General features: G+C 39.0%; 1 protein-coding gene and 1 pseudogene across 1 annotated transcript in view; one reads left to right on the top strand and one right to left on the bottom strand.

The window, feature by feature from the left end:
• Window positions 1-6063: 6063 nt before the first annotated feature.
• LOC103198968 lies at window positions 6064-7789 on the top strand (annotated as a pseudogene).
• Window positions 7790-13278: 5489 nt separating this feature from the next.
• Window positions 13279-25169, bottom strand: part of CUNH12orf40 (chromosome unknown C12orf40 homolog) — a 99681-nt gene continuing 87790 nt past the window's right edge. The window contains exons 12-13 of the mRNA XM_007943184.2: window positions 20442-20521; window positions 13279-13746 (exon numbers count right to left, since the gene is read on the bottom strand). Of these exons, the coding sequence (XP_007941375.2) occupies window positions 13279-13746; window positions 20442-20521 (548 nt within the window). The remainder of the gene's footprint in view (window positions 13747-20441; window positions 20522-25169) is intronic.

The raw sequence follows: 25169 nt of genomic DNA on the forward strand, positions 1-25169 counted from the left end.
GCTACCAGAGCTCTACAACCACTGTGGAAAGCAGTATGGTGCTTCCTTAGGAAGTTGAAAATAGAAATATCATATGATCCAGCAGTCCTACTACTAGGTATATATCCTAGAGAAATAAGAGCATGACACAAACACATATATTCACACCCATGTATACAGCAGCATTATTAACAATAGTAAAAAGATGGAAACAACCTAAGTACCTATCAATGAATGAATGAATAAACAAACTATGGTACTTACACAACATAGAATACTATGAAACATTAAATAATGATGAATAAGGATGAATCTGAAACACCTCATAACATGGATGAACCTAGAGGATATTATGTTGAGTGTAAGTAGTCAAACACAAAAAGAAATACTGTATTAGACCACTACTGTAAAAAAAAAAAAAAAAAAAAAAACTTAAGAAAAGATTTACACAGAGAAAGAATCATTCTCTGAAGGTTACCAGGGGTGAATGGGGAAAGGGGGAAAATCATCAACCAGAGAGCAGACATGTATTAACTTGGGTGAAGGGAAAGGCAGTGTGCAATAAGGGGGGCAGTCTCACAAGAGTTAAAGACAACAGCAGTGAATACTAGTACATACACATTCTGCAATAACAGTAGTAACAAACCACAGTGGATGCACAGATACACAGTTAGTCTGAACACGGGTGGGAAGGCAAACGGGACTACATCCACGAATATATACAGGTCTGACAGAAGATATCTCTACCTATATATTTATATGTGCTGCAACTGTATCCATGATGACATAATGAAACACCTTGAGGGAAAGTGGCTGGGCATGGAGTTTCAGGACCATAGTCTTGGGGAACACTAAAGTCAATTGGCATAACATAGTCTATCACTATGTTCTATATCTTTGGTGACTAGCGACTGGGATCTTAAAAGCTTGTGAGTGGCCAGCTCAGGTGCAACTATTGGTCTGTTCCCACCTGGAGAAAAGAAGAGTAAAGAAAATAAGAGATGCAAGGAAATAACGCCAAGGACTTATGGTCCATGTGAAGCCCAGTCTCCACGATCCTGAAACAAGAAGAACAAGACAGCTATACTTTTAGAAGCCATTCATAACTTCTTTAAATATGGCAAAGCATGAGGTCTCACTGACTTCCTCTTGTCCATTCATATTTCTGACCATAAAGTATCTCTGCAAGTGATGCCAGGCAGCAAACTGAAGAAAATCTTAATACACATGTATACTTTGTAAACCAAAATTTACTGCCATCAAAATTCCGACTCATAACAACCCTTTAGGACAGAGTAGAGCTGCCCCAAAGGGTTTCCAAGGCTGTAAATCTTTATGAAAGTAGACTGACTCATCTTTGTCCCATGGAGCAACTATTGGGTTTGAACTGTTGAATTGTTCCATCAATTCCTAGAGCCTTGTTTTACACCAATGTGTCCAATGCAGCTTGAACTTCTTCCTTCAGTACCCTTGGTTCTTGATCATATGCTATCTCCTTGTGGTAGTTTAGCTTGCATGTCAGCTTGGCTGGGCCTGGTTGAGTGGCTGGGCAGCTGGATGTAGTTATTCCCATGGTGAGATTGGTGATTAATTCCATGGTGGAATCTATTGGAGCAGCTAAGTAGCTCTTTTAGGGGTATGGTCTGCTTCCAGTATATAAGAAGCAGTTTTGAGGATGGTCTCTAGCTTTTTGGCACACTGGAACCCTGAATGTAGCCAAGTCTTCATTCAGTAGCCTGCCATGCTTTGCCAATCTTGGGACTTTCAATGGACTTGAATCAATGGCCTGCTGTGTGGTTTGGTAATATTGGGACTGTGCCTTTTCACTTGTCAACCTTGGGTTTGTCAGCCTCAGCAGCCAGCTGCGGTCTTAGTGAAGAGATGCCTCTAGCTTCAGTGGGCCGGGAGCAAGAGGCCGAGCTGAAGCCGAAGTTCAAGGGGCTTTCACCCAGCCCCTAGAGCCCGACACTTTGACTCGGACTTAAAGCCTCCAAACTGTAATAGAACAAACTCCTGTTTGTTACAGCCATCCTATTTGTGGCATATTTCTGTTAGAGTGGGACTAGGTTTCAGAAACACTCTGAAATGGTTGAATGGCCAACTTTTTTTTTTTTTTTTTTGATACAGTGACTGTGTATTTCCTTCTACTTTCCTTTGGTGCTCCTTAAATCATTCAATATTTTGCCCATAAAATCCATTAGTATTACAACTCCAGCCTTGATTTTTTTTTTCTTTAGCTCTTTCAGTTTTAGAAATAAGAAGCATATTCTTCACTTTAGGAGCTCTGGTAGCATAGTGTCTAAGGCACTGATTGCTAACCAGAAGGCTGGCGGTTCAAACCCACCAGCCACTCCTCTGAAGGAAGATGGGGCAATCTACATCCGTAATGATACTGCCTCAGCAACCCAAGGAGGGGTCACTATGAGTCGGGTCTGACTCTACGGCACATAACAACAACAACAACATTCTTCACTTTGCTTTTCTAACTCTAGTTCTTTGCACATTTCATTATCACACTTTTATGTTGTCTTCTCGAGGTGCCCTTTGAAATCTTCTGTTCAGCTTTTTTACTTCATCATTTCTTCCATTTGCTTTAACCACTTTATGTTCAAAAGCAAGTTTCAGAGTCTCTTCTGACATTCATTTTCATCTTTTCTCTCTTCCTTTTCTTTTTAATGACCTTTTGCTTATTTCTTACATGATATCCTTGATGTGTTCCAACAACTTGTCTGGTCTTCTGTCATTGTTTAATGCATCAAATCTATTCTTCAGATGGTCTCTAAGTTCAGATAGAGTATAATCAAGGTCGCATTTTGGCTCTCATGGACTTGTTTTAATTTTCTTCAGCTTCAACTTGAACTTGTAAAGGAACCATTGATGGTCTATTCCATATTCAGTCCTTGGCCTTGTTCTGTCTGACAGATACTGAGCTTATCCATCACCTCTTTCCCCAGATGTCATCCATTTAATTCCTGTGGATTCCATCTGGGGAGGTCTGTGTGTATAGTCACCATTTATGTTGTTGAAGAAAGGTATTTACAATGATTAAGTCATTGGTCTTGCAAAATCCTATCTCCAATCTCCAGTGTTGTTTCTATCACCAAGTCCATTTTCCTACTACTGATCCTTCTTGTTTCCAATTTTCACATTTCTATCACCAACAATTATCAATTCATCTTGATTGCATGTTTAATTTCAGACTGTAGATGTTAGTGAAAGTCTTCAATTTCTACACCATTGGCTTTAGTGGTTGGTGCACAAATTTGAATAATAGTCATATTAACTGACCATCCTTGTATGTGTATGGATATTATCCTATTACTGACAGCATTGTGCTTTCAGCATAGATCTTGAAATGTTCTTTTGAAGATGAATGGTTAGCCATTCCTCTTCAATTTGTCATTCCCAGCATAGCAGACCATATGATTATGTGATTCTGAATAGCCAGTGTCAGTCCATTTTAGCTCACTAATGCCTAGGATATTGATCTTTATGCATTCCATTTAATTTTTTTTAATTTCCAATTTTCCTAGATTCATATTTTATACATTCTATGTTCTGATTATTAACGGCTGTTTGCAGCTGTTTCTTCTCCTTTTGAGTCATGCCAAATCAGTAAATGAAAGTCTCAGACGTTTTACTCCATCAACATCATTAATTGAGGAGGCAGCTCTTCCCCGGGTGTATTTTTGAGTGCCTTCCAACCTGAAGGGCTCATCTTCTGGCACTGTATCAGACAATGTTCTCCTGCTATTCATAAAGTTTTCAGCAGCCAATTTTTTCAGAAGTAGACTGACACATCCTTCTTCCTAGTCTGTCTTAGTCTGGAAGCTCCGCTGAAACCTGTTCACCATGGGTGACCCTGCTGGTATTTGAAATACCAGTGGCAATAGCATCCAGCATGATAGCCACACACAAGCAATCACAATACAAGAAATTGACAGATCATCTAAACAAGCTAAATGGTAAATACAAACAAATGTAATCAACTTAAAGAATGTCTCCATTTCTATGTCACTTCTATGTGACTGTAGGGCACACAAATCTGTCCCAAAAGAGAGCCCTGATATGAACACCTATTACTAACTTCTTCAAGTTTGACCAGGAGGATTACACAAATCCATTAACAAAAAGGTTCTGGATTCTTTTATGGAAAAAGAAAGTGGGCCCTAGAAGCAGAAACTCAGCTTGCTGTTACATTTTAAAGTATATTGTACATTAGCTTTGGAGTCATTTCTTCAATAATAATAACCAAAAAAGTTAATAATAATTAGGAGGGACTACCAAAACAACAATATCTAAATTTTTGTATTAGGGAGATTTGGTGATGCTGTCATTAAAGCATTGGGCTGCTAACCAAAAGTTTGTGGTTTGAAGCCACCAGCCTCTCCACAGGAGAAAAATGAGGCAGTTTGCTTCCATAAAGATTTACAGCCTTGGGAACTGTATGGGACAGTTCTACTCTGTCCTGTAAGGTTGCTACAAGTCACAATCAACTTGATGGCACTGGGTTTATATTTTTATATTGGGAGATAGAAAATAAAACAGCCCCTATACCAGACCCTGGGAGCTCTGGTGGCATAGTACCTAAGGCATTTGACTGCTAACCAGAAAGCTGGTGGTTCAAACTCACCAGCAACTCCTCAGTAGGAAGACTGGGCAATCTACTTCCATAGTGATATCACCTTGGAAACCCAAGGAGGGGTCACTATGAGTCAGATCTGACTCGGCGGCAGTGAGTTTGGTTTTTGGTTGGTTATACCAGACCCTATTCAGTGGCAGCTTCTTGGGTTAAGGAAGACTTTGAGGAAATAAAAGTTGCTGGAAAAGTCAAGATGTAGTTGCTTTTTATGTTGTGATGGGTAGAAAGGATGAAGTGAAACTGAAGTCTCTTCACACCCTTCATTTATCATCAGACCATGTCCTGGAACCATAAGGCAGATAAAGTGCCACTCCTATCCCTGCCTCTTGGGATTGCTGACAGCCACACAATGATTGAGAATGACAACCAAGAAGAAAGACATGCCCAGCTTGTTGGTGAAGATGGTGAGCTGCATGTCTAGGATCATCCTGATCAGTGCTGCTCAGCTCCCTCTTTAACAAAATGTGATGAGTTCCACCTACTGAGAAATACACAGTTACAAGCACTACACACACATCAAATACTATTCCACACATTGCAAAGAAAAAAAATGTTCAATTTTGCCAGCATTGAGTGCAAATGCCACAAATTAATCCAGAGAAATATCAGCTTGAGGTGTTTTCATATTTCATTTTTCAGATCTATTATGTGCCAATGACATTTGAAAATATAAAATATCTGGTAGCGGAGTTCAGAAAACACTCCTAGATTAAGATGCATACTGAAATATTTCACCTTTGTAAGATACTGAACAAAGAAATCATTACTCACAGCCATTATAAAATAATTTAGAAAACTCCACTTAGTAATTTCCCCTGCTGCTGTCTGTAAAGTCAGATGGACTTATTTCCAAATAAAAAATAGCTCAGGGAAATAACCCTTCGATATAATCTTACTGAAAATGAGGTAGTTTCCTGTATCACTTAAGGACATAAGAATTGACCAATATCAAACATAATAAAATTTCATTACTAATTAAGTCTATGATAGAAAAGGAATATCATTATACTCATTGCAGTTTGATTTTTCAAATGTTGCTAATGGCTATTTTGGGCTATCTTGTTAACTTACCTCAATTTTTCTGCATTCACGTCTCTAACACAAGTATCGATAAAAGTTCTTAGAACAGATGGGTGGCAAATACCGTTCATATATAACATGTTCATTGACACAAAAAGCTGAGGACCAAATGGCCAACAGTAGACAATAGAATTAACTCTTATGCCAACATGCAAAAGAAAATAGACTCTGGGGGCTTACAGTAAGTAGCTCTGCCCCGCAGCTCAGGAAGCGGTCCGCTGCCACGCCTCCTCCCTCAAGCTGCCTTTCTCCCGCGGGCGGGGTCGTGCCAGAACCAGCCGCGGGCGGGCGGAGCCTGCCCACTGCTCTAGGCCAGACACCTTCTCCCGCATGATTTCGCCCTCAAGACCGGAAACGACCTCATGCTTGTCGTATTTTCAATGAAGAATGGCTTTCAGTTACTTTGTAACCAACCGTGAGGTCCCAGCAGCTGGCTTAAAAGACAGTAAAAAGTGCGCTCATTTTACAGTCTATTTCTAATGATGTTTTACCAAGTCTGATTGTAGAGGATTGGATCCATGACCAAATAAATCGAGAAGGAAATCATATTCTTGTCTTCTGGAGAAAGTCTCCCTCTTTTGTAATTGGTAGCCATCAGAATCACTGGCATGACTGTACCCTGAATCTGATGAGAGAAGGGATAAAACTAGCTAGCAAAAGTGAGGCAAGGACAGTCTACCATGATACGAGTAATATCAATTTGATTTTCTTTATAACTAAAAGCAAGTATAATAGGATGGAAAGTCTGAAATTAATGTGCGAGCACTGAATACATTACAACCCCAGCTGGATGTGCAGGCTGTCAAAAGATTTGATCTTTTACTCGATGGATGGTTTAAAATCTCAGGAACTGCTTCCAAGATTGGCCTGACTAAGGCTTATGACCATTTCACTTTATTATATAGTATTGATGAGAGTTTCTTGTTTTCTTTGCTGAAGAGTCCTTACCAAGGAATCATGAGAAGTGCCACCGCTAGCACACCTTCCTTAGTGGGAAAAAAAAAAAAAAAAACTTTTGGGAAAAGATCCCACTCTGTCCTGTCAAATACTTGTTGTTATGTGCTGTCGAGTCAGACCCGACTCATAGCGAGCCCTTATTGGGTTGCGGAGGCAGTATCACTACGGAAATAGATTGCCCAACCTTCCTTCCGAGGAGTGGCTGGTGGGTTTGAACCACCAGCCTTCTGGTTAGCAGTCAAGTGCCTTAGGCACTATACTACCAGAGTTCCTTGTCAAGTACTAATGAATGCTATTTCTGCTTATCATAGGATTGATGATCACATCAACCTAATAAACCTAGCCCATGAGACACTGTTCCCTGGAACAAACAGCAAACTTCTTGTTGTTGTTATGTGCCCTCAGTCAGACTCATAGCAACCCCTCTTGGGTTTCCTAGGCACTATCACTACGGAAGTAGATTGCCCGACCTTTCTTCCGAGGCGTGGCTGGTGGGTTTGAACCTCCAGCCTTCTGGTTAGCAGTCAAATGCCTTAGGCACTATGCCACCAGAGCTCCCTATGAACCCCTAAACATGAGCCACAGGGTAGAATGTAGCAACATGCAAATCAAGGGCAAGCAAAACTATCAGCTCTGGAGAAGAACGGCCAAATAGCAAATCAAATACATGGGTGAAGTCAACTATCAGAAACAGGCACAGTCATTAAGAACAGGTTGTTGTTATGTGCCGTCAAGTCAGACCGAGTCATAGCAACCCCTCCTTGGGTTTCCAAGGCGATATCACGGAAGCAGATCGCCCCATCTTCCTTCCGAGGAGTGGCTGGTGGGTTTGAACCACCAGCCTTCTTGTTAGCAGTCAAATGCTTTAGGCACTATGCTACCTCAGCATAGGCTTTAGAATTAGATAGACCTTTGGTTTGAATCCTATCTCCACTATTGATTGTTACTTTGGGAAAGTTACTTCACCAATTTAAACCTCTATTTCCTTATCTGTAAAATGATAATAAAGTACCTGCATTATAAGAATTAAATGATGTAATGGATATAACTTACTTCTGTGTCTGTTACATAGTTAAAACAAATGTATTTTTTAGTATGTGCAAGGCAATGGAAGATGTAGCAGCTCTATAAAGTTTACATATAGCTCAACATACTTTAATAGCTAATGTTTATCATCATCACCATCAAGCCATGAGGCAAAAGTTAGATTAAGGAGTCAAAGTCAAGATGAAGTGAGATACTAGTGTTCATGACTACAGCCAAAGTCTGAATACCTACAGTAAACAAAATAACCAGAACGGAGGTTCAAGGGGGAAGTTTTAAGTGATCCAACTATATTGCAAGAATGAAGCTACTTTAAAAGAACCAAATGCATGCCTTCCTGGTTGTGTTCCAAAGTATTTTAATAGCACCACTGGATTTACTGAGTGCCCACTGTGTAAAAAGCACAATTTTGAACCCTATAGGAGCTCTGGTAGCATAGTGGCTAAGGCACCTGACTGCTAACCAGAAGGCTGGCGGTTCAAACCCACCAGCCACTCCTCGGAAGGAAGATGGGCAATCTACTTTCATAGTGATACTGCCTTGGAAACCCAAGGAGGGGTCACTATGAGTCGGGTCTGACTTGACAGCACATAACAACAACAACAACATATTGTGATGTGTGTGAAAATTTAAAGAGAAAATTCACTTCCCATACAGCAGTTTACATACACTTTGTCTCACAATTCACCATAATGCAACAGCTCCCCTCATACTTCCTCCTGATAGTTACCTCTTCCCAGTGTCTATCCCTCCATGCACTCCTGCCCCCTGCGCTGTCTCACTGTGCATAAGCAGCCTTTCTTTCTCCCATGATTGTTCTCTCCAAGGAGTGTACCTACCTAAGGTAAATGTTCAACTCATATGCCTATAATAGACATATGTGGCTGGAAGCCACAGGCATGGGTTCAATTTCAGACCTGAAGCGCAGCTAGGGACCATAGTCTCAGTGGTTCCACCAGGCTCTATCGGACCAGCAAACCTGGTCCCCCCTTTTTTTTTCTCCAAATGATTTTTAGTTTTGTTCTACATTGTTCTCCCTCTCTATCAAGATCTCCTACATAGATCCCCTTCCATGTGGTTGACAGTAGTAGCCAGGCACCATCTTGTTCTTCTGGTCTCAGAGTTGTATAGTTTGCAGATCGGATGGTGTACCAGTCGCTAGGACTAATTGTTTCCATGAATTTTTGGTTTTCTTCCTTCTTCTTTGCTCTGGATGAAGAGAGACCCATCTTTGCATCTAGATGGCAGCTTGCAAGCTTTTAAGATCCCAGTCGCTACTCGCCAAAGTAGGAGGTGGAACAATGTTTTGTGTAGTATGTTATGCCAATTGAGCTTGATGCCCCCTGCAACCTGGACCATATATATTTTTAAGAACAAAGTAATGCAAAACAATGTTCTGGCTCTTAAAAGATAGATAGTTAGGAGAATAAAGTATATTAAAAAAAATCCTCTAATCTTTTTAGTGGCTAGAAACAAAAAGAACATATTTTGACCATAAATCTGCAGTCTGAACAAGGCTAGCAGAAAACAGCTCATTTCTTTTCTACTCAATATTGGTTGGGTTAAATGCATGGTGTTGGTTCACTCACTCACACATCAGGCATCTGGGCTGGGAAGGTACAAAAGGCTGGGGACTGGAAAAGTTGAGGCTCTCAGGCATCTTACTCTCTATTTCTATGTTGTTTTACTGCATAGTACCTGAAATATGGAGGTTTTAGGATAGCCAGACTTTTAAAATGTCAACTCAGGACATCAAAGGCACATGTCCTAAGAGAAAGCACTAGGCAAAAACTGTATCACATTTTATGACATAGCCATAGAAATCATTCAACATCACTTCCAACATTTTCTATTGGTTAGAAGTTACTAGAATGTGCATATTCAAGGAAAGCACAATTAGGCTCCATCTTTTGTGAAAGCAGTGTCAGTGAAATTACAAACATATCCTCTGGCCACAAATTATTTGCATTCCTTCCACATCCAAAATATACTTTCCCAAGACACCCCCCACAGCTGCAAGTCTCACCTATTAGGGCATCAGGCTGAGGTTAAAAGTCCAAGATCTCATCCAAATGTGGATGAGACCCCTGAGATGCCATTAATTAAGCACAGTTCAAGGAGCTCTGGTGGCATAGTGAGTAAGGCATTTGGGTACTAATCAGAAGGTGAGAGGTTGAAACCCACCAGCTGCTCCATGGGAGAAAGAAGGGCAATCTATCTCCATAAAGATTTATAGTCTTGGAAACCCAATGGGGGTCTCTATGAGTCAGAATTGACTTGACGGCAGTGAGTTTGGTTTTTGGTTTGGCTCCTCAAATACAGCAACTTCCAAAGTTATACAAAAGACCTGGTGAACTAAAGAAACATGTTACACATCTGCATGTCACATCTGCAATTGTGGAAAAGTCATAGGATAATCAATACAGATTTTCCCACTGAAAAGAGGCAAACAAGTCATTAGCCCATGAAAATTTGGAAATCCATCCAAACTGATGGATCCAGATAGATGGTTCCTTGATTCAATTATCATGCCTGGGAGTGATTCTCCATAGATCTTAGTTCCACCATCTGAGTTATCTTTTCCATAAAAAATTGCTGATGTTTGAAGCTAAGTAGTTTTCTCAGCCTACTTCCTGCCAGCAGTAGTTCAGGAGTCCAAAGGCCTTATTTCATTCTATATTGTCTGTTTTAGTCCAAGCTGGCAGTATTTCTACAAATTTCTACATTTCTCTTAAAATAGTGTCGGTCTCCTAAGGTTTAGCCCATTAGATAAAAGCCACACTCAAAAAATTCATCAAGATAAACCTGTGAAAGGAAAATACCTTTAACATTCTTAAAAGCCATATTGTTTAGTGGAGACAATCTGCAAGCCATGCCCTTTAAGATCCTTTATCTGTTACGAGCACCACCTCAAATTTCTGAGGTCTATACAGAGGGTTGTACAGTCACATCTTTAGCATCATATTTTCCTGACTGTGTCTCCTGTATTTGCTCTTTACCCAAATGTCTTCTCTTAATTTTAGAATCATGTGGCTTGGGAGCTCTGGTAGCATAGTGCCTATAAGGTACTTGACTGCTAACCAGAAGGCTGGCAGTTCAAACCCACCAGCCACTCCTCAGAAGGAAGATGGGGCAATCTACTTCCGTAGAGATACTGCCTCGGAAACCCAAGGAGGGGTCGCTATGAGTCTGGTCCGACTTGACGGCACAAAACAACAACAACAACATGGCTTGGGAAAAGGATGGAATGAGAAATAGTTTGATTTCGGATCCCAGCAAGTCCTGGCTCACTTATATACAAAGTTCTTTGTTTTTGCTTAAGACTCACACCTTGCCTTATACTTTAGGCAGTTGGAAACAGCCACATGGCATATTCACCACTCTCCTTGAAAATGTCATCAGTTAATCCTCCAATCCATTGGATACATTTTGCACTTCCCACATTAATGCAGGTGACAGTGTTGCTTAACTTTCAGGCACTACATAATAAATGTCCCCCTTCTCCCAACTTCCAATAATATATTTTTCAGTTTCCTTTGAGCTTCTCTGACAGCTTTAGAAAGCTACATTTACTTCAGTTGCTTTTTATTTTTCAAGTGGTTTCACCAAGAGAAAACCTAAACCTGTATGTATTTTGAGAAGTATGGTACAATCTATTAGATAAGAGATACCTTTTTCTTTTGTAATCTGTTTCCTTTCCAAATATATTTATCTACTTTAAGGACCTTATCTAGTTCCAAGATTTACGGTCACTGTATTTAAAAAAAAAAAAAAAAAAAAGTCCTGATAGTCTTCTTCACCTTACTGAGCTTAAATACCATATTATGGCACTGATAAAAATAGAACTAGCTGTAGGGTTTTGTAATAAATTTGCTTTCAGTTTTGCTAGACTTTGATTAATATTTGGAGAAAATCAATTTATTTGATATTGGAGATCAAGCCAAGATTCACAGCTTAATCTTATTCTAATTTCACCAGTATAGAGTCTTCTTTTTCCATGTATCAGTCTTCAATGTTTTAATAAATCAGATTCTTGTAAAATAATCCACAGTGGAATACATTTTATGTAACATATATGAGCATGAAAATCTGGCCTTTTGAAAACCTACGAATGTACATCAGGTAATTTTATTTTCATTATATGAGATGATTACATAGGAGCTCTGGTGGCGTCGTGGATAATGCACTTGACTGCTAACTGGAAGGTCAGAGGTTCAAACCTACCAGCTGCTCCATGGAAGAAAGATGGGGCAATCTACTTCTGTAAAGATTTATAGCCTTGGAACCCAATGGGGGTCACTATGAGTTGGAAACGACTTGATGGCAGTGAGTTTCTTTTTGGTTTTTTGAGATGATTACTATAAGAAAATTACTTAAGGGCTCACTGTGCTCTTTGAGGTAGCAAAAGTAACAGCATAAAACTAACTAAAAATCTGAAGATTGCTACTGTTTATATGTTAGCTGTTGGTGTTTCTAAATTGTTATGCTTCAAATCACCTCTGCAACACAAACTATTTTGTGATGTGTGCATGGGAAAATACAATATCTAACAGCTCTGGTGGCGCAGTGCCTAAGGTACTTGACTGCTAACCAGAAGGCTGGTAGTTCACACCCACCAGCCACTCCTCAGAAGGAAGGTTGGGCAATCTACTTCCATAGTGATACCGCCTCAGAAACCCAAGGAGGGATCACTATGAGTCAGGGCCGACTCGAGGGCACAAAACAATAACAACAACGACAGAAATCCCTAACAATTTTAGTTTTGGCTCAGTTAGGTATCAGGATGCCTCGCTGTGCACTTTGTAACATCCATGCAAATGTCAATTTTAGGGTATCAACATTTAAAATCTTCTTGATATAAAAAATAAATGTGTTGGAAACAAAGCCTATATTTTACAAAAGAGGAATCTTCATATAATATTTATAAAAAGAATCTTAATATTAAAATTAGTGAAATCTTTTTTTTCAAATTTTGAAAAATTCTTTTATAAAAACATTAAAATATATTTGATCCTGAAGAGGATATTCCTCTAAATTGATATAAGCATCAACAAAATAATTTCATCCAAACAGAAAATAAATTTTACCTAAAAATTAATGCTACAAAATTTTAATGTGGGTATAATATTATAAAGTAGCTTACAAAATTTATTTTATATTATTTAGTATTACTTTTTTCCTTAAAATCTTGGAAGAACATTTTTGCTAGAAAATGCAACTGTGCAAATTTTAAAATAAATGCAGCAAGGAAGCAAACAAACATATTTTTAATCCACAAGAATAAAATAATGAATAATCACCGTAAGAATGATAGATGATAAAATTACATATATATAATTCTCTAAAAGCTTGAAGATACACTAAAGTTATTAAACAAATATCTATGTAAAAAATTAAACACATAAAGTAATATTAAATCACTTTAGAATAAACCATAAATTTATCCTCTCAATTGTTTCACCTTGTGCATAGCTACAATTTTCTCATTTCTTATTGGGTTAATGAAATTCTAAACTAATATTATTGCCTTCCCAAGTCAAATGAAATGCTAAAATCCCAGGCTGAGATCTGAGATATTAGTTGTTCTCAAGGATGTCCTGCCCTCCAGTGGTATCTGCCTTAATATTTTTGCTGCAGCTTTCAACACTGCAAAGAGAAGACATATCACTTCTACATTTACATTTTGAAATTATTTCACACTGTATGGCAGCATCTAATTTTTCTTCTAGTGCATATTCACTCTCGGTTTGTACCCATGCATCACATTTTGCAAATTGCAGAAGGTAGTTACTATTAGTTTTGTTTTGGAATATGTATGCTGAGTTACACTGAGACTGTGGAAACTGAATTCTATTATTTTTCATCAAGAACTGGTGAGAATTCTCATTCTGTTTATGAATTTTGGCAGTGTTTTTAACAATCTTATCATCTGGAAGTCTTGACATCCTGTTTATATAAACATTATTATTTCTTTCTTTGGTTTTAATGAATCTTCTCTTTGACTCTTCATGTTGCTGTAATACTTGATCTTCATCTTCAGATGGCTAAAAGCAATTTAATAATTTTGCTGTAAATAATGCTTAAATATTTTTAAGCATTTAAAAAATTATTTTAAAAGTTCCACTTAATCACTTTAAAGCAAACATTCTTTAAAAGCATACTAGAAAATTTTTAAATACAGAAAAGATAATGATAAGTCAAAGCAGGCATACTGTCAAAGAATCTTCAAACTATAAGTTATGGCCTCCTAAAAAGTTACATATTTTTACCAACTAGAATAATAATAATTTTTATTCTACAAATTCAAAAGTGATTAAAAAATATTTTTTTCTTAGGAGCTCTGGTAGTGTAGTGCCTAAGGCACCTGACTGCTAACCAGAAGGCTGGCAGTTCAAACCCACCAGCCACTCCTCGGAAAGATGGTTGGGCAATCTACTTCAGTAGTGATACCGCCTCAGAAACCCAAGGAAGGGTCATTGTGAGTTGGGTCCAACTTGACGGCACGTAACAACAACAACGATTGTAGACTATATCATCCTCTTACACTTTCACACAGAAAAGATACGCAACACACTCTTCACTATTTTAGAAGAGTGAAATAGAAGTATAGTAATACCTTTGAAAGGGGCAGCTAACACAAGTAACGTGTTCTATTATACAGTCATTGACCCACTCAGTCAAAAAAATACCTATTATATATTTTTTACGAGCACAGTCTTCTGAAAGATATATAACATATAAATGCTTAAGGAGATTATTAGCTACTAGAAAATCAAAAAGACAAAAAAAAAAGTTGAATAGCAATAAATATGTAAACTGTTATCTAAAAAGTCAAACTTTAAGAAGTTAACAGGTCTAGATTCCAGTTTGCTAGCTTGAATCTTTCAACCTCATGAAAAACTTATCTGAACTACCCAAAATATTCTTTTTATGAAAATCATACATAAAAGTACTGACTATTCAAGTTAATAGAAAGCAAAATATACAAAACTTAAAAGACCAAAGTTCATTGGCACTGAAATAGCAAAAGTAAGTCCAAGAAACAGCACTAAAGCTGGCTGGGCACAAATTGGAGAAAGCAAGCTCAATGTATTTATTTACTCAAGAGATAAATAGTCATTGAGTATCTGCAATGTGAGTAAAACAGACACAGTTACTGTCTTAGAGCACACATTCTAATGGAGGTAAATGACATTAATTAAATAATCATACACATACATTTACAATTATAAATTGAGAAGAGTGTTATAAAGAAATAGTATGAGGCACTTTTGATAGCATGACACCAAACCAAACGCATTGCTGTCAAGTCAATTCCTACTCATAGTGACCCTGCAAGACAGAGTGTAACTGTCCCATAGGGTTTCCAAGGCAATAAATCAGACTGCTGGATCTTTCTCCTATGAAGCAAGTTAGTAGGCTCCAATATCTGACCTTCCAGTGAGTAGCCAAGCACTTTAACCACTGCACCACCAGGGATCCTTTGACAGCATAACAAACTCATTACTGTTCAGTCGAATCCGACTCATAGTGATCCCTCCTTGGGTTTCCAAGGTGGTATCTCTACAGAAGTTGATTGCCCAGTCTTCATTCTGAGGAGTGGCTAGTGTGTTTGAACCACTAGCCTTCTGGTTAGCAATCAAATGCCTTAGGCACTAAACCACCACAGCTCCTTGACAGCATAACAGAGGGGCCTAATTTAGACTGAGGAGTCAGAGAGGGACTTTTTGAAGACACAACAAAATTCAAACTGAGACTTAAAGGATAATAAGAGTAAAATCAAAACCAAACCAAACCTACCGACACTAAGTCAATTCTGACTCATAGCAACACTCATTGGGTTTCCAAATCTTTATGGAAGTAGATTGCCCTGTCTTCCTTCTACAGAGTAGCTGGTGAGTTTGAACCGCTAACCTTCTGGTTAGCAGTCAAATGCCTTAGGCACTATGCCACCAGCGCTCCTTAATTACCGTAAGGTATAGTAAAAATATTCCAGGAAGAGGAAACAGTGTATAAAAGACCTGAAAAGCAGAAAAAAGACTGACACACCAAGGAAAGTGAACTGTCAGTATGTGTGTAGCATGATGAGAAAAGGAGAATGGTACTAGAAGAAATCAGAGATGTAGCCAGGGGTCAAATTACACAGCTCTGTAGGCCATAGTAAGGATTTTTGATTCTAAAGCAACATAAGAATCCACTGAATAGTTATACATGGGAGTAATGTGATTCAATTTATGTTTTCAAAAGATCATGATGACTGCTAACTAGAGAACAAAGAGAAACAAGAGTGGAAGTACAGAGCTCTCTTATGAAACAAGCACAATAGTTGAAGAATAAGATGATGTTACTTTAGACTTGGGTACTGGCACCAGAGATTGAAAGAAGCAGATAAATTTGCAATTTATATTGGAGGTAGATGTGATATTTAGAGTTATGTGTCAACTTGGCTGGGCCTGGTTGAGTGGCTGGGCAGCTGGATATAGTATTCCCCATAATGAGACTGGTAATCAACTCTGTGGTAGTTACGTTTGTGAGTCAACTTGACTGGGCCTGGTTGAGTGGCTGGGCAACTGGTGGTTGTTATTCCCCATGATGAGACTGGCAATCAACTCCACAGTAGGCTCTACCACAAGCAGCTGAGTAGCTGCCTTTGGGATGTGGTCTGCTTCCTGTATATAAGGAGAAGCCTTTGGAATGGTCTCTAGTTTATGGCACCTTGAACCCTTCATGTAGCCATGTCATTGTTTGACAGCCTGCCATGCTCTGCCGACCTTGGGACTTACAATGGACTTAAATTAATGGCCTGCTGTGTGATTTGGTAATATTGGGACTGTGCCTTGTTACTTGTCAACCTTGGGCTTGGCAGCCTCAGTAATTAGCAGCTGTCTGAGTGAAGAAAAGCATCTAGCTTCAGTGAGCTGGGAGCTGGAGGCAGAGCTGAAGCTCAAGGCTGAGGGGCTTTCACCCAGACCCTAGAGCTTGGCACTTTGAACTTGGACTTAAAGCTTCCAAATTGTAAGAATAAACTGCTATTTGTTAAGGCCATCCCATTTGTGGTATATATTCTTGTCAGAGCAGCACTAGGTAACCAGAACAAAATACAGTATCGAGAGAGTGGGGTACTGCTCTGACAGATGCCTAAAATGGGGAAACAGGAGTGGAGTATGTCCTTCACCCGAGACCCTGGCAGAGAGACCCTGGCATATGGCATGACAGATGGCAGGAGCAGAGCAAGAGACCGGCATGAGAGACAGCAGGAGCAGAGCTGAGAACCAGCATGAGACAGCAACAGCCTTACCAGCTCACGGAGGAGAAAGCTTGATGCCTTTGGTTAGGTGGCTTCCTGGTGGAGTGGGTTCCCCTCGGGCATTAATTGGCAGAAGCGGAGACCAAGGAAATGGAAGCAGAGCTGCCTCAGCCTGAAAGGGTAGGATCATGGCCTTTGGGGGTGGAACGATCAGCCCCCTAGGTTTCAAAGAGCCAGGCCTTCACCAACTTGGTTCTGGAGTGTGGGGCTGCTCATTCATGTGAGCCAGTGGGATGGAGCCATAGCCACTGCCCAAGAGTGAGGGGGAGGGGATGCCATGCCCAAGAGGGAGAGGAATGGGGGCCTGGTCTCCACTTAGAGGAACTAGGGGACTGGAGCCACCCAGTGGAGGAGATTTGTACAGATGCCACCCAATGAAGCTCTCTACAGATGCCAAGCTGACAGGGGTGGAATTGTGGTAGTTAAGTTTGTGTGTCAACTTGACTAGGCCTGATTGAGTGGCTGGGCAACTGGTGGCAGTTATTTCCCATGACGAGACTGGCAATCAATTCCGGGGTGGGATCTACCACAAGCAGCTGAGTAGCTGCCTTTGGGATGTGGTCTGTTTCCTGTATATATGGAGAAGCCTTGGGAATGGTCTCTAGTTTATGGCACCTTGAGCACTGCATGTAGCCATGTCATTGTTTAACAGCCTGCCATGCTCTGCTGACCCTGGGACTTAAAAATGGACTTAAATTAATGGCCTGCTGTGTGATTTGGTAATACTGTAAATATGGTAAACTCCATGGTGGAATCTACTGTGAATAGCTGAGTAACTGCCTTAGGACTGTGGTCTGCTCCCAGTATATAAGAAGAAGCTTTAAGGAAAGTCTCTAGCTTTTGGCATGCTTGAATTCTGTGTGTAGTCGAGTAGTAATTCAGCAGCCTGCCATGTTGTCTACCAATCTTGGGAGTCTTAATGGACTTGAACCAGTTGCTTGCCATGGGCTTTGGAACAAGAGGCAGAGCTGAAGCCCAAGGTCGAGGGGCTTTTACCCAGCCCCTAAAGACTGGCACTTTGGACTCAGACTTCTAGCCTCCAAAACTGTAAGAAAATACCTGTTTGTTAAGACCACGCATTTGTGGTATTCCCTGTTAGAGTGGCAGGAAGTAACCAAAACAGAATATGGTACCAAGACAGGAGGATGCTATTCTGACAGATACCTAAAATACTGAAACAGGAATGGAGTACATATTTGACCCAAAACCTGGCATGAGAGATGGCAGCAGTAGAGCCAAGAGACCAGCAAAAGACAGTGACAGCCTTACCAGCCCAGGGAGGAGAAAGCTGGATGCCACTGGGTAGGCATCTTCCTGGTGGAGTAGGTTGCCTTTGGGCATTAACTGGTAGAAGAGACCGGCCTGAAATGTAGTAGCAGGGTGGCTGGCCCACAGAGCAAGAAAGCTGAGTGTTTTGGGGCATGAAGATTCCTGGCAGAGTGGGTTGCCTTTAGCATTAATCAGCAGGAGTGGAGAGACCAAGGAAATGGGAAACAGAGCTGCCTCAGCCTCAAAGGGTAGGACCATAGCCTCTGGGGGTGGAACCACCACAGCCCTCTAGGTTTCAAAGAATCAAATCTTCACCAACTTGGTTCTGGAGTGTGGGGCTGCTCATTCATGTGGGCCAGTGGGATGAGGCCATAGTTACTGCCCAAAAGTGAGGGGGCAGGGCTGCCATGCTTAAGAGGTAGAGGAACAGGGCCAGGCCAAGGGGGGTGATGTCACTACTCAGATGAACTAGGGGATTGTAGCCACCCAGTGAAGGAGATCTATACAGGTGGCAAGTTGACAAAGAGTGGAATTGTGGTAGATAAGGTTATGTGTCCTTAACTTGGCTGGGTCTGGTTTTGAGTGCCTGGGCAGCTGGATGTAGTTATTCTCATTATGATACTAATAATCAGTTCCATGGTGGAATCTACTATGAGCAGCTGAGTAGCTGCCTTAGGGATGTGATCTGCTCCCAGTAAATAAGAAGCTTTAGGAATGATCTATAGCTTTTAGCACACTTGAATCCTGCATGTAGCCGAGTTGTTATTCAGCAGCCTGCCATGTTGTCTGCTGATCTTGGGACTCTTAATAGACTTGAATCAGTGGCTTGCCATGTGATTTGGTAATATTGGGACTGTGCCATTTCATTTATCAGCCTTGGGTTTGTTAGCCTCAGCAGCCAGGAGTGGCTTGAGAGCAGAAAGCCTCCAGCTTCAGTGGGCTGGGAGCAAGAGACAGAACTGAAGTCCAAGGTTGAGGGTCTTTCACCAAGCCCCTAGAGCCTGGCACTTTGGACTTGAACTTTTAGCCTCTAAAAGTATAACAAAATAAAGCCTTGTTTGATAAGACCACCCATTTGTGGTATTTCCTGTTAGAATGGCACAAAGTAACCAAAACAGTAGACATGCTTGGATGATGTAGTGATGGATTAAAAGTGCTTGCAAGAGATAAATGAGACAGAGAAAGAAATGGCAAAGTTGACTACTAAGTTTTTGGCATGAGTAATTGGGTGGATGGAAAGTTATCTATGCATATGGGAACTATCAGAAAAACTGACTTGGGGAGAACATCAGAGGGTTTGGTTCGAGATAAGAAAAGATAGAGATTTTTGTGAAATATTCAAAAAGATATTTCCAAGAGGACACTGAATATCTAAGGATCAAGGTTAGTTATAGATTTGGGAACTGTTATCATTCAGATAGCAGATAAAGTCATTGGAATGTGTAACATTACATAGGGTTTAGAGTGCAAGTTAACAGAAGAAGAGAATCTTGTAATAGACACTAGTTAGAGTAAAGGAGAAATGGCAAAGAAAAGCAAAGTGGGTCAAAGAAGCATGAAGAAAACCAAAATGGTGCATTATCACGAGCAATAAGAAGAAAAGTTTTCAAAGAAGAGAAAATAAAAATCTGTATCATTGTTTAAGGAGCCCTGGTGGCTCAGTGGTTAAAGAGCTCTAGCTGCTAATCAAAACTTCAGTGATTCAAGCCCACCAGCCACTCTGCAGGAGAAAAGATGTGGCCGTCAGCTTCCATAAAGATTTACAGCCTTGGGAACTCTATGGGGCAGTTCTACTCTGTTCTCATAGGGTCACTATGAGTTAGCAATGAGTTAACAATATTATTAAGTAATGAGTTAACAATATTATTAAGAGTTCTGGTTAGGACAGAGACTAAAAAGTATCCAGTGAATTTGACAACATAGAGGTCAGTGATGTCTGAGCAAAAACAATTTGGCTCATGAGTTAAAAACAAATGTCTGAGTGAATGAAGATGGAAGAGTAAATGAAATAATTCCATTTAAACATATGATTAATCACAAATAAAGCATTCCTCTTTAGTCCATGATCTGCCATTCTAATTATTTATAATGTAAACTATAGGAAATACAAATAAGTCTAAATCAGTAGAGCATATATTAAGAAGCAGAAAGTGCACAACTTACCATCTCTGAACTAGAACTGAAACAACTGTCTGTTTGCCTTGGAGAGTAAGTAGACTGAGTGCTCTGTGAAGAATCAAAGTCTGAAAATAAAGATTAATTCATGAAGAAAAGTATTTATTAATACTCTATAAAATATACATAGTTACAAGATCTCTACTGATAAGGTTAGCTAACATATCACGCAGTGTTCTAAAATGTTCAATACATGGTAGGTTGGGTTTCTGACAGGATGTATGGGCTGATTCTACACTTAAAAGATTAGTTTCTATAAGTAAAATAAGAGTACATAGCATAAGCAAGGAGTCCCTGAGTGGTGCAAATAGTTAATATACCCTGCTGGGTATATCCAAAAGGTTGGAAGCTTGAATCCACCCAGAAGTGCCTCAAAAGAAGGTCTTGATGATCCACTTCTGAAAAAACAACAGCCATTGAAAACCCTGTGGAGCACAGTTCTACTGTGCCACGTAGAGAGTTACCATAAATTGAAATTGACTCAACAGCAACTGGCAAATAGGTATCATAAGCAAAAAAATGAGAATAGAGAAATCATGATGGATTTTTTGCCAATATATGAACCATGTGTGTGTGTGTGTGTGTGTGTGTGAACAAACAATTGAAAGTGTCAACCTGTAAAAAAGAAGAAATAAACCAAGTTATTAATTCCTGAGGCATAAGTTACTTGCTCATCTAGTAATTGTGCAATCACAACTATGAAAAAAATTGTTTCAAAACATCCAATGTGTTATTCTTTCATTAGTTTCTTAATTTGTTATCTTATGGTTGTAAGTAAGCTTTGAAATAGGTCTGGGAAGTAGGTTATGACTCCTACTAACGCATAAATACTATAGATCAACAATAGTTTCAATGCGCCTGCTTCCTTGTTTATGAGAATGGATTTGCTATAAAAAAAAAAGTAATAGAAACTGAATATAATCACATATCAAAACACAAGCTCTCCTATAAGCAATGAAACATGAGTACCTGTACTCATGTTTATTCATGCCTCAGGTCAGGGCTGATGCTCTCTGTAATATAAACTAAATGTTAACCAGCTGAGAGGCAGAGAGAACTTAGCTGAACTCAGATACTCAGCATTCCAAAAGGAAATTTATATCCCCATGAAGCGTTCTCCAAAACCACTAAAAGGAGAGTACAGAAAAGTGAAAGCCTGGATTTTATTATTAATAGCCAATAACATAATCTAAGGCCATTTCCCTCCAATAAGGTCCATAAACCAAAAAAAAAAAAAAAACTCACTGCCATCAAGTCAATTTTAACTCATAGGGTCCTTTGGGTTTCCAAGGCAGAAATCTTTACAGAAGTATATTGCCCAGTCTTCCTTGTGCAGAGTGGCTAGTGGGCTTGAACCACTAACCTTCTGGTTAGCAGTCAAATACCTTAGGCACTACACCACCAGAGCTCCTTAATAAGGTTCATAGGTACAGCAAATCCAAAGTCATTAATAGTAAGAAAAATGTCAGTTGAATGAATGTCTTATGTCTCAAAGTGCAGAAAAACATATACTGTGGGGAACATAAATTCAGTAATAAAGAAAGACACACATATAAAACAGTCACAAAACAACATACAACAATAGACATCACAGAAGGTACAAAACTAGTAGTGAGCTAAGGAAAAGGGGAATTTGGTACTTATTTATAAAGAAAAGAATATAGAGAGTAGATTTTGAATGACAAGTAAACATTCTCAAGAGAGACAAGATGGAAAATACCACATGGGACAGATGGAAAAGAATGTGCAAGAGGGTACCTTAACATTAAAGGAATGTGCATTTTAGACTGTCCATGAAGGCATCTATATTAAACTCAACTCACTGCCATTGAGTGGATCTGACTCATAGTGACCCCTCCTTAGGTTTCCAAGGCAGCATCACTACGGAAGTAGATTGCCCAATCTTTCTTCCAAGGAGTGGCTGGTGTGTTTGAACAGCCAGCCTTCTGGTTAGCAGTCAAATGCCTTAGCACTATACCACCAGAGCTCCCACAGCATCTATCTTTGGCTAGATTAAAGAAGGCAAGATTGGAGAAAGCAGGATAGTTAAAAGATTACCTCAGTAATCTATATATGAAGTGATGAAGATCTGCAATAAAGCATTGAAATTAGGATTCAGAAAAGACAAGAGATTCAAGTTTCAAGAAAGCTTTCAAATAACCTCAGTTTTTACATGTATATAGCTTTAAAATCAGACTAATTTACGTATTTTAATGTCCATTCAGTCATTCCTTTATTCAACAAATATTTTTTAAGATAGAGAAAAAAAATGAATTTAAAATTTTAACACCTATCTTTTAAAAATTTATAATGAAGACTTCTAACTCAAAATAGAATACATTATTTTATCTTCTACCCTATTCTTCTAAGTCTCCATTAGAAAGACTGTAGAGGTAGAAAACATACACACAAAAACAAACCAAAACAATAAAAAGCCTGAGAGAGAGACTACTATGTTATATAGGAAAGAAAGATGATGAAGGGTTGTTGCTGATTATACATAGCAGGAGATACTGAAACTGGAGTATGAAGTGAGAAAGGTGTTCCCTAGAATCCTAGAGAATTTCTGAACTTGGACGGCAAGTATCTTCAAGGATAGGAGCGAGAAGCAGGACTGAAATTTAGAGGAGTGACAGAAGATCTACATGAGGAACAAATAATATCCAAACTTTCTGTGCTATTTCAAAATAATGAATATACAACAAGCTGATCTTTCAATCCCTCATTGTATATATTATTTTTCAAATGAGAGACTTTTTCCTTAAAGACTTTGAGCAAACTTCCAGGAAACCTAAGGAAGCTAGTATAGTCACTAGTGACCCAGAGGTCAAAGTAAATTCCACAACATTCTGGCATGTCAGGGAGTTGCAATATAATAAACTAATGGCCAACTCTTGGCACCTCACTCTCACATAATGTGTCATGTTATGAAAAACAATGTTAACATTCACACATCTCGCAGTCAACTTCTTTATTTACTCATTCTTAAATATAAACCAGCAACCAAATTATCAACAGGAATTTGAAAAAAAAAAACAGACAAAAGTTGAGTAATGGAGGAAAACTCTTTAAAAAAAAACACTAGTTCATATCCTTAAGAAAATACTAAAACATGAAACATGAGAAAGATACAGTAAAATAAGAATAATGAGAGATTAAGAAGGGTTTAAATAAACACTAGCACATTTATGTAGATAAAGCAAACATTTGAGATGTAGTAACACAAATGAACAAAGTTGAGGACACATTACTGACACAGGATAAAAGATTTAATTATGGTTTACTGAATTTAATTATCTAATAACCATTGTATAACACAACATGCTTGGCACTATTCTAAACACATTATATATAGTAACTTACTTAAACTCTCCCCAAATAAGTACAGTTAAGAAAATTCCTTTTACAGTTAAGAAAATTAAGGCAAAGAGAGGTTGAGTAACTTGCACAAGGTTTGTTCCATAGTTAGTAAGTGGTGGAGCTGGGATTTGAGCCAGGTAATCAGATTCCAAAGCTCATGTGCTTAAACCACTTTACTATGCTGCATTTTCAGAACATAAGCTTAGCAATGTAAAAATAATGATGTATTAAAATCAAGTTAGAAAGAGAATGGGAAAAGAAAGAGTAAAATATGCCTAGATTTGTTATTTAAAGTTACAAATACAAGGAGTACATAAGCAAACAAAAGAAAGCAATATACTTATATTGGGTAAAGAGGGGAGGACATATGGGGGGCATAAGAAAGCTAAATGTTCACTAATTATACCAACAAGTCTATGCATAAAGTTAATAAATCAGGAAATAATAGTATTATATACTGTTTAGACAGAAAGTTATAAATACAAGATAAACTAAAATCAGGAACCATTAAACTTTGGGTACCTCTGAAGGATGGAATAGGGGTGGAGTGGGACGGACTAAGTTACTACTGCTTTTCATTTAATTCCTTCTGTATTATGTTTTCAATTGTATACATGTATTATTTTGATAACAATGTTTACAATATTTTTATTTTACAAATATTAATATTTTTTACAACAGTCAGCTAAGATTTGGCAACCATTAATTTTGAGTCCATTAGCCATGAGTGGTTCAGTGGTAGAATTCTTGCCTTCCTTGCCAGAGTTTCAGGTACAGTTCTAGGTCAAGCACCTCATGCACAGACACTACACTTGTCTGTCAGTGGAGACTTGCAGGTTGCTATGATGCTGAACAGGTTTCAGCAGAGCTTCCAGATTAACAATGACTAGGAAAAAGCCTGAAGAACTACTTCCAAAAATCAGCCAATGAAAACTGAATGAACACAATGGTTTGATTTTCAACCAATCATCACCTTGTCATAGGACTGGGCTGTGTTTTGTTCCATTGTGCGTGGGGTTGCCATAAGTTGTGGGTGACTCCACAGCAGCTAACAACAACAATTTTGGGTCTAAAGATTCCATTCTTGGAGTAGGATGGGAAAAGTAAAGTGTTTCTTTTATTTAGTCCTACCTCGACCAATAAGTAATAACTGAGAATATTCTCAAGTACTCCCTGGGCGTATTCCCAGGTTTCATCTTCCAAGTACTAATACCCAATAAGAGCACAGGAGGGAAGGAATATGATTAGTATGCCACTGGTTTATATGAAATTTTTTCTAAAAAAAAAATAGGAGAGGCGGGGCAAGATGGCGGACTAGGCAGAAGGATTGCACAGACCCTCTTCAACAAAGAAAAG

This window comes from Orycteropus afer, unplaced genomic scaffold (genome assembly GCF_000298275.1).
Source record: "Orycteropus afer afer isolate SDZICR_OR568_19922 unplaced genomic scaffold, OryAfe1.0 scaffold00100, whole genome shotgun sequence".
Classification (NCBI taxonomy): Eukaryota; Metazoa; Chordata; class Mammalia; order Tubulidentata; family Orycteropodidae; genus Orycteropus; species Orycteropus afer.